This window comes from Alnus glutinosa, chromosome 5, assembly GCF_958979055.1.
Source record: "Alnus glutinosa chromosome 5, dhAlnGlut1.1, whole genome shotgun sequence".
Taxonomy (NCBI): domain Eukaryota; kingdom Viridiplantae; phylum Streptophyta; class Magnoliopsida; order Fagales; family Betulaceae; genus Alnus; species Alnus glutinosa.
Genome location: NC_084890.1, coordinates 6745514 through 6756688, shown reverse-complemented (window position 1 = coordinate 6756688; position 11175 = coordinate 6745514). Strand labels below are relative to the sequence as shown.

Genomic DNA, 11175 nt, shown 5'->3' with positions numbered 1-11175 from the left:
CCCCACATGAGTCAAGAATGTCTCGGTCCTCTAGACCTTGGCAAGAAAAGCCAAGGTATGGGTCGCATAAGAGGTAATATGCACCAAGATAGATGAGGGCGGGTCATGACCCTCACGTAACCCTTTAACCCTACCCGATTCCTCAATAAGGGTGAGGTGGGAAGGCATTGCAACAGCCGAAACAAAAACTCTAAAAACAAAGCCTCCATCACAATGTCTCTTGAATTTAACAATATATCATAATAACTTTTTTAAAAATCTTTTTTATAACTTGGCCACCGCATTGTCCTGAGCCACCATTCCTGACCAACTCGCCTCATCTCCTAGCACTATCAACTCATTTTAATTTTCCTTTCAAACTCTAGCTTACTCATGTTAAAATCGAAGTGATATTCTTTCCTTATCATATGATAATCAAGAATCATATTCTGATCATGTCATAATATCAAAATATGATCATTATTACAAGATTTACATTACTTATATATTGTACATTCATATGGGCCTTATCACAAAATTATATTTCCGATTCTCCTATTTTCTATTTTTCTATTTCTGAAAATGTGTACTTTTTGGTTGAGTGTAGGATTTCTTTAGTGACCTCACTCCTCAATCTTTCAAATTCAAAACGAGAAAAAGCCACTAAAAGAACAATAAAAAAAAATAAAAAATTATGTTCATAGTACAAGAATCATTATTCTGCAGAAACGCAATCTTTGGGCAACCAGCACAAGAGAGACAACTTTGAAAGCCTGTGAGAGTAAAAGTAAACAGAGGTCAATTTAATGGCGTTTCTGTGACAATTCAGACACAGACTGTGTCATCTCCTTATCAGTTATCACCCAACCCACTGATAGACAAAATCCTTCCAAATCCCCAGATTGACCTTTTATACTAAAATTAAAATTATTTACAAAAAAAAAAAAAAAAAAAAAAAATCAGAGAAAAATGAAACACTCCAAGGACACAAGTGGGTTATCCAAGGACTCATTGGTGGTCCTCGTCGTTGTCGTGGTAGTCGGCCACTTACCCTCCGTGCCATTATCGATATCATTCTTGGTCTGCTCCATTTTCCGGGTGTTAGTCTCAGTCGGAGCCGATTTGACCCGACTCGGAGACCTGTTCGTTCTCCTGGCAGACGGGCTCCGACCCATGACGGATCTATTCGGCCCATTGTCCACACGGGTCGCCGGCGACCTGGACCGCCTGCTGGACGCCTCCCCATAAGGGTCCCGACGGGGCTGGGGTGGCTCAGCGGCCCTCAACCCACGCCCAGAGATGGGTTCTCTGCCGTGAACAAGCCGGACCGACCCGGAATTAAACCGACCCGGAGACTGATCGGGTCTCCGGGTCGGAGACTTCCCGAGAAGCCTCTCTCTCTTGGCCCCCAAGTCCCCAGTTTGAGCTCGGCTCCTCTGCGGCGCTCTCGCAGGGGACGATCTGTGCACTCTCTGACGGACCTCCTCGTCTTCGTCTCTCTTGGTGGTTGTAGTGGACACGCTCTCGCTCACGCTGTAGACCTCGGAGAGCTCGGAGACGTCGTTGTCTGTGGCGGCATTGATGGGCGAGTGAATTTTGTCGATCTTGTCCTCCTCGTCGTCGTTGCTCTTGTTGTCTTTGACGTTGTCGAAGACCGGTTTGGTGGTGGGTAACGTGGGTTGGTAGTCTTGTTGCGGAGGCTTGGGTTTCGGGGTCTCGGAGAGCACTTCTTTGACGGTCTCTTCTTCGGCTAAAGGATGGGAAGCTCTGTTTTCATTGGCATCGGACACCAGAGACTGGTGGTGTTTGTGTGCAGCTGATGGCTTGCCGGAGCTCACACAGCAACCCATTTGAGATCTTTTGGAGGAAAAACTGGGCAGACCCACCGCCACGTTGAGATAGTGTTGCGTTGGGCTCAAGTCTAGCCCCTCTTGGGCACCATGTTTGAGCCGGAAACTGGTGAGAGAGACGCTGTAGCTGGCCGGAGAGGGTGCAGTCTCGGAGCAGTGAGTGTGGTGATGGAAATGGAAGACAAGAAGAGGACTAAAGTTTTGAGGTAGTTGGCTGATTCAAAGAGCCCTCAATGAGCGTATGGATGGATGGATTGGTAAGCGTCAATGAAATGTATTTATTGTACAATCTCCAACAGTAGTAGTCTGTACCAAACTGTGTGATGGTAACTTTTAAATTATTTAATTAAAATAATAATTATTAAAATTTATATTCCATCAAATTAAAAGAAAAAAAAAATCTCAAAAATTTATTTTCTGTATAATCGAATAATTATAAACTTTATTGTCATAACATACCCAAAGGTCACCTTTTTCTTTGTCTTTTTATCTTTATAATTAATAAGGGGGAAGGGTTACCCAAAGGTAACTTTATTATCATAACATGCTTCTCGCCGGCTTAGGGGGATTGAGCCACCACTTTTTAGCTAATTTGGAGATAGTTCAACAATCCCTTCAATTATTTTTTCTCGAGCATATATATATATATATATATATTACTTTTTATTATAAAAAATACGTGTCATAAAGTTACTAGTGCTTTATGTTTCACTTCGATGGCTTTCGGTATAAATTTATGCGGAAGTTGAATAAAGTCATCCGTTATTTATGAGCAATTATCATAAGAGACTTAATTAATGTCCCTAACGGGTAGTTTAATCGGTTGGGGATCATGCTTCATGAAGCGGAGATCACTAGTTCGAATCTTCTATTTTTTTTCTCTCTTGTGTAGACATGTTAAAAATAAAAAAAATAAAAAAACCTAATAATTGATGTATAATTATTGTGCACTTCTTAAATAAAATCCACGTGTTCCTTAAAAAACCTGCTCAACAGCTGCAGAGTCTTTTTCCTTATCACAATGGGAAGAGCGTGTTTCGTTTTGCTACCGTCACTGACATGTGAATTAACATATGTAATGTCCAATCAGTATGGGCGGTCCGTCCCGGCCACGCACTCCCATTTCTGGGAAGGAACACGTGTGTGGGGTTCTTTTACTAGCCATCCAGCGGTGAGAATAGCTTCTGACCCTGTTAACTTGGGATCCACATGACTGAACCCCAATGTGTCCTAGATTTACATGAACATGGCCTCTGTCCTTCAAATAATAATAAAATAACTAAAACTAAAATAGTACCATTGGCCATGGGGGATTATGTCAGATTGTGAGAACCTCACGGCTGACTATTTTTTCCTAAATTTAAATAGATTAAATTTTTTTTAACAATTTATTGTCTGAATTATTATAAAAAAAAATCCAAATAAAAATTCATTTATCTAAATAAATTTTGAAAATAAATGTAAAATCAATTTATTTGATTGGCCTAAATTACAAATTATTTTTTGCAATATAAAAAATACTTTAGATGTCATCAGGATATGCTAAAATAACAATTTAATTACTGTAGTCAAATTCTGTCAAAACACTTAACAGATTCTGTTAGTGTCCACATTAATACTAATAAAATAATAACATGTGCCTCTCTTAATAAAAAACTATAAATATATTAAATATATAAATATATAAAACTTAAAACTTAAAAAAAAAATTAATTAATTGCCAAACCTCCAGCTGAATCCTTTGTTTTTTTATTATTATTATTTAATATATATATTAACAATTACACGTGTCATCATTTTATTGATGTTGACATAGTACACTAATGGAATCTATTAGGAATATAACTACAGGGATTAAATTGTTATTTTGGCCTTCCCCAATGACCTCTAAATTATTTTTTATACAACAGAGAACGATTTGTAATTTACTCCAACCATAAGCACTGATTTGTATTTATTTCTAAATTTTCAGTCACTTATCCGAATAGGTATGGTCCTATGAGCAATTTGGACAATAAAGTACTGAAATCCTTATTCAGTAAAAACTTACTTTTTTATGAGTACGTGTCGGGTAAAAAAGTTATTTAGGGTCGGTTTGTTTCGGTGCAATGTATTTTTTGGAAAATGTTTTTCGTATTTTCGAATGTTTGGTGCAACTAAAAAATAATAAGCAAACCGAAAATATTTTTAGTTTAACCAAAAAAACTCCTTTAGTTTTGAAAAATGAATTCCATTTTTAAATTTCGTAAATAATTTTTTAAGTTTGAGCGTCTCCTTCTCAAACCACTGAACCTTCACCAGACCATCGCTAAACCTCCGAAATTTCCCGACCATTTTTCATAGTCGCTCATTATCTACCGAGCCAAACCAACAAAAAACATTTTTTTAAAAAAAATGACTTCACCAAAAATATTTTTCCAACAAAAAAAAATATTTTACGTCAAAATAAAAGTGTGCATTATTCAGGTAAGTTGACTTCTATCGAAACCTCTCACAATTTCCTACTATTCTATGCAATTCGGATAGGATATGGTAGGGAATCCGATGTGCAGGATGAAGAAGAAACCCCAAACAAACTAAAGGAAAAGACAATGAGGGGAGGTTGAGTGACTAATAAAGTGGGTGCATCTTACAGTTGAACGTGCCCTGAATTATTCAATTTCTCGACCCCACGAGAGTAATGGGGGCATGCTTAAGCAGAGAGTATCATTAATGGCAAAGAACAATATGCCATTATTAGCTTTGAGGGCAGATTGTAACTGCTATTAACCACTTTTTTTTTTTACAACTATCTTACCATTCTCTTTTCTGTCCTAATAAATCTTTAATTTTTTTTTAATAATAATTAATTCTAAAAGTTGGTTGAAATTGCCACACCAATATTATAGAATACTCAATTATGGACTTGGACTCGATGAATAACTTACCCTGCTTTGTAGAACCCTAACTGTAACGATTTAGAGAAAAGTTATAGTCACATTTGCGCTATCACCCCAAAATGACTAATTAATTTAAAGTTGTTTTATAGAGTGAGTGATTTATAAAGATTGTCATGAGTGTTAAGTCTTACAATTCCACATTAGTTGGTTATTAGGTGAAAGCCTAGAGCCATACTACATAATTAATACAGCTCTGCATAATCAAAGAAAGAAAGGGAAAGAAAAAGCAGAATTCAGCTAATTGAAATTGATAGAAGGTTTCTCATTAAATGCCTGGATGAGCTCTCCTTCAAGAGAGCCCCTTTTATAAGGTCATTGCAGAAAACAAGATATTTTTGCCCACCAATAAACACTCAACACGTTAGTTTAGCACACCAAATCACTATAGGGTGAAAACACTCAATCACACTAAATTCATAAACCCAATCTGCTAAAACCCATCCCCTCTCCATCACCACCTCCCCAACCCAACCCGCCACCACAGTCGCCACCAATCAGCTGATCGGCGTAGTTGGAGTCGACAGTGAGTGACAGCCCGGACGACGGTGAGTGACAGCCCGGACAAAAGGGTTGGCCCGAAGGCCACCCCAAACCCTGGGGGTGGCCGGGGTGGCCACGCGGCCAACTTTGGGTCCGAGAAGAGCTGATCCTTCCCGTCCAGGGACTACCCACCTCGTTCGACTCCGCCGCGTCGTCGTCTTCTTCCTCAAGTTCCGACGCCTCCACGTAACATGAAAAGCCCCGGTTCGGCCGTGAAGTTGCCGATCTCGGGAGGGCCATAGGTGTTCGGCGTAGCCGTGTGGGGCAACGGCTGGGAGGATTTTTTGTTTTTGTTTTTTAATTTTTTTCTTCTAAAGACTAAAAGAGTGAAAGAAGGAGTGATGATCCAGTATTTTTCAAAACTTACTTTTTTTGTGCTTTTTTTGTTTCATGCTGATATGTCAACTTTTTATTGGTAGGCAAAAAGGTCTTGATTTTTGCCACCACCGAATATAAATTATACTCCTTCAATCCTAATTTAGGCTCCGAAGTTTTGCTATTGCCTCCCACACATAAGTTTTTTGAAAATTGACGCGCCAATCCACGCGATGGGGATAAAAGAAAACCAAAGAAACAAATAATAGATAAATTCATGTTTTACAGAGTCTTACTTGCCAACGATTGAGTTGAAAGAAAAGGCAGGGGAAATCTCATCTCTAAAAAAGCTTGAAATAATTTCATTAATTGCATCGCCTCATATAAACTACCTACCACGCACACATCGAAAGATAAAATGATGGATGCATTTGGCAACCAACTTCTTCTTCCCTCTCCTTATTTTCAATTTTCTTAAAAAAAATCAATTTCAATTTTTTTTTTTTTATCACTTTTTATAACACATCAATCATTTTTTTATTACTATTCATTTTTTTTTTTTATATATCACATCAAACACTTCTTATTAGTACTTAAAAAAAAAAATAATACAATATGTGCACCGGCCACACCTTCACAACTCCAAATACCTTAACCTCAACAATTTTGACCAAACATACCCAATTAAACTCGAGCACCATAGACGTGCATGACTTTCACTTAGTAGAGTAGAACTTTAGACGATGATGTATTATTTGACTCTGCTTAACAATTCAGTCACGAAACAATTAAATTTGATTGTGGTTGGCGTAGCAGTGCCACATAATCTGTCATGACAATTTATAAGTCCATATAACACTTTGTAGGACAATCAAATTTGTTGTGATTGGTGTGGTGATGTATTATTTGACTCTACTTATTAATTCAGTCACAAAACAATTAAATTTGATCGTGGTTGACATAGCAGTGCCACGTAAACTGTACGTCATGCTAGTTTATAAGTTCACTTGACACTTTATAAGACAATCACTAAATAAGTTAAATTGGACTGTAATCGGTGTCGACCGACACATTAATTTGTAAAAAATTTGTAGTAAAAATTGTATTACTCCTATCAATTTTTCTTCCATACAAATGTCTCCGCTGCAACATGAAATGGCAGGACCTACGTATGGTAAATACAATAGCTTCACGTTACAAGAAAAATCAACAAGTGGTAGGACTAGAGAAGATAGAGGCCCAACAAAAAAGAGGCTAACGACGAAAAAGGCCATGCACATTTCTTGTTTGGTGGTTATAATTTGGGCTGGTTGTGCATTTTGGACCTAAAGCCACTTTAGTTGTGTAAGGCAACAAATGGCCCAAAACATACCAAATGCATGCCAAGTAATAAGTCTTCAAGTAATAATAATAATAAAAAAAAGGAAATAATATAAAAAAGCCTTATGAACAAAACCGATTTTAGAATAGTTCTCTAAATTTTTAAGTATATTAATATGACCCATCAAACTAATAAAGTGTGCCGAAAAGGCCATTTTTATCGAAATATTCCTATAACATCCTTATTATCTTAAAAAATTTTATATATATATGTGTGTGTGTGTTTTAAAAAACCATTAATATAAAACTAAAAAGTTTAAGAAATTAAAAACTTAAAAAAGAAAAAAATTAATTTAAAAAAAAGAAAAAAAAGAAAAAAAGAGGTGGCTCGATAGGCACCCCCTCGCAGGCCACCCCCAATGGTAGTTCTGAGGTGGCCTTTGAAAGTCAGGGGTGGTGCGCGCCACCGCTAGTCCATCAGTGCATTTGAAAATTGAAAAGGCTATTATAAAATCGGTTGTTTGTTAGAGGTCCTTTTTTTTATATATTTTTTTCCACAAAATAATTACCTAACAAGGTAATATGGAAAGAAACAACGATCAAAGTGTAATATATATATATATTATTATTAGATGCATATTTGCCATTTTTATGTCGGTATGTAAATAATAAAACAATATATGGCATTAAATAAAGATCAAGAGAGACATCTTTGCTCTTTGCCTCTGAAATGCATCTTTGCCAAAAAAAAAAAAAAAAAAAAAAAAAAAAAAAAAAAGACAAAGGTATCCATGCCTTGCAGGGAGAAGGTTAAAGCCTAAAGGCATCATAGAAACTTGACTTTTTATCTTTCAATTCTATTTCTCTCGTTTTTTCTTTCATACCTCTAGGCTCTAACTCTCTTATTCTAGATATTAAAAAAGGAAAAAGAAAAATAAAAAAATTAATTCAATCTAAAAAAAAAAACAAAAAACTCTTGATAAATTTGTTGTTAATAACACTCAAACATAACATCGGTTTAACTAAAGAATTAATAACTGAACAACCAACTATTTTAACCAAATTTAAAAACAACTATATTCATAATAATACTAAATGTACATAAAAACAAGTTTTAGTAGAGAATAAAATAAAAAAAAAAATGAATAAAAAAAGTAAAGGTCCTTGCAAAATATCAAATTATATATCTACATATATTTAGTAGAAAGAGGTCCAAATCAAATAAAATAAAATTAGTAATTTAAATTTTCTTAAAGATGAAAATAATAGACATTTTTCTATGACACATTACATCAAAAATTACCAAACGAAGAAATATATGATAGGGGAGAAGGCTAGTGTACTTTTCAATAATAATAATAATAATAAAAGTAAATAAATTTTATTTTTTATTTTTCATATTTTATACTAAATTAAAAATACCTCAATTTATATTAAACCATCTTTGTCCAACATTATAGAGTAATTAGAGTATCCACGTCGGAATATTGTGCAGCCAACCTCAAAGCATCTATCATTTCCCTCTACTGATATATTACCAATATTCCAACCAAAACTATCTAATCTAAATATGGATGTGCTAACTTCAATTAGTATTTTCCGGCCCGAAATTAAGACGAATAAAATAGCCTTTATAATCTTGCATCTTCTTAAATACTATATCCACTATCAAGTTCAAACTCTCCAGTCTCAGATGCACATTTTTTGACGTGACAGTAAAAATCACTATTAATTTTTTTATGAATTACCATTGAATTTTAAATCTAATGGTGATTTTCACTGCCACACGTAAAGGAATATGAATTTGAGAGTACATCCAACATTTATATTTCTAGCTATGTTACCTAAACAACTTGTGAAAGTGACTGTCGTAGACGTTACAACTACAGAAGTCACTCACATTGGCTTATTATATCCCAATATATTAAAAAAAAAAAAAAAAAAACTCTTAAAAACTATATTTATAAGGAAATGAAAATGATCTATTTCATAATCTAAATTAAATTTTAGATATCAATTTATTATCACATCATTTTAATTTTTTAAATGATGCAAGGGACAAACCGGAGGGGGTTGGAAGTGGTCATGACCCCTCCCAGGCTCCCAGCCCCCCTCCTCCCACCGAACAAATTGTTAAAAAAAATAAAAATAAACTTTTAAGTATTTTTAAGATTTTTTTTTTTTTAATTAAACTTCATTATGATTACCCTTTTTTTTAAAAAAAAAAAAAAAAAAATCAACGCAGTCTAGCCCCTCTAGCATTAAATTCCTAATTTCGTTCCTGAATGATGGAACATTTAGGAACATTTCAATTGAAAATTTTTAAAGTTTAAAAGAGCATTGCAAATTTGCAATTTAGATATAAGTTGGATGGGGTTAAATGTAGTTTTCCATTAAAAATATGAATTTTGATAATTTAAACTAATATATTTACACATTAATAATTAGGAATTACAAAATAAATAATGAATAATCATTAGGATAGCTTTCCAAATTGGGAAGAAGCCAAGATGATGATGAACATCTCTTATTGATTGATAGCCATAACTGCCCCTAAGGAGTGCAGCATGTGCTCCCACAACAACTTTTTGTTGTACTTAAATAGCTTGCATGAGGGTATAAATTGCCGGCCCGAAAATGATGCACTTTAAAAATCGTGTTTCATTAAATGAGTTTTATAATTGCTACTTTTTAAAAAACCGCTTTTTTTATAACCGTTAAACCAAACCGACACCTAAAATTATAAAAATTTGCGCCCACAAATAAAGTAGCCCAAGCATGTTTGCCAAAGCCATATTTTCCAATATTGTATAAATCGATATCTAGCCCTAGGGATTACTTGGGACATGTTTGGGTAATAATTGTTTTTTTTAATTATATTTTATTATTTTCAAAAAACATATTTGGGTTATTTTTTAGAATTTAAATTCTACTTAGATTTTATCCAACTTTTTTTTTTAAATATAATATAAAAAATCGCACACCCAAACGAGCCACTATCTTCTCATATATAGAAGTTTGATTAGCTCGGGAATGAAAATTAAAGCGTGCTTGTCCGGCCTTCTTTAAGGTGTATCAAGCAATGTTGGTTGAATATAGTGGCTTATTAAAATTAAAAATGTAAATTTCACGCAAGGGAAATGGATTCTTGCACCCCATGACAATGGAGTGACTTGACTAAAAGGATTACAAAGAGAGTAATAATCACTGCACTTTATTTCACCAATTATCAATCCACCAACCATGTATATATGGGCAACTAAAGTAGCATGATATTTACGCCCAACAAGTGTTTGATCATTGTCGTGAATCAGCATTTGTCAATGAAAACAAGGAAGAAATGCGTTTCATGTTGATATACATAGAACCTACACATGATCTAGCTCTCTCAACCTTTGTCAATGAACCAGCCAATGGCTATGTTTGCTAAAATTGTTTTCTTGTCTTTTTTATTTTCTGTCCTTAAAACAAAAAAAATAATAATAAGAGTAATTATATTTAGTAGACTACTATGCAACTGCCATACAATTGGATAACGTGGCCGTTATAAGTACTGATTCAGTTGCTGATTTTTACTGTCACGCCATCCAGTTGCATGTCAGTTGTACATGAGTCTATTAGCCATATTCGCTTCATTAACAAATAACCCAAAACACGAAAAGTATTCACCTTCAAGGGTGGAGCTATGATTTAGGATTTGGGAGGTCCAAATTGAAAAATAATAACTTAGGAGGGCCAAAACTAAAAAAAAAATAAATAAAAATTAATATATATTTTTATTTTTTATTTTTAGGGGGAGACCTCAAGCCTAACCTCCCCAAGGCCTGGGGTAGCTCCGTCCCTGTTCACCTTAATGTCACATCAAAACACTTTTTTCAAACTAAAAACCAAAAATACTCTCAAAATACATTAACAAACATGCATGATAGGCTGATATCAATTTTGCTGCTGCGAAAAGATGGAAGAGTGGAAGGGGCAACTCACTTTGGGCATCATAGTTCCACCTAGAAAGAGTGGGATTGAAGATTAATAATGTGCCTCTTCTTTTTGGCACCCTTTTAATCTTTCAACCAATTGTTTAATCTTTTTGTCATATAAGCTTCCTTTTTTACAAAGAAATTTGGTAGACTACAATTATGCATGACCTAAAGTGTTTAGGATTTAGGAAGGGTGTACGTCTGCATACAGCTGTGACAGCTGAACCAAAGATGTGGCCCCTTGCTGCAAAATAA

The 11175-nt window shown here is 34.8% G+C and overlaps 1 protein-coding gene across 1 annotated transcript; it reads right to left on the bottom strand.

The window, feature by feature from the left end:
• Window positions 1-761: 761 nt before the first annotated feature.
• LOC133868599 (uncharacterized) lies at window positions 762-2078 on the bottom strand. The gene has a single exon (XM_062305527.1). It carries the CDS (start codon window positions 1827-1829, stop codon window positions 939-941), a length of 891 nt encoding a protein of 296 aa, XP_062161511.1. The 5' UTR covers window positions 1830-2078; the 3' UTR covers window positions 762-938.
• Between the last annotated feature and the right edge of the window lie 9097 nt (window positions 2079-11175).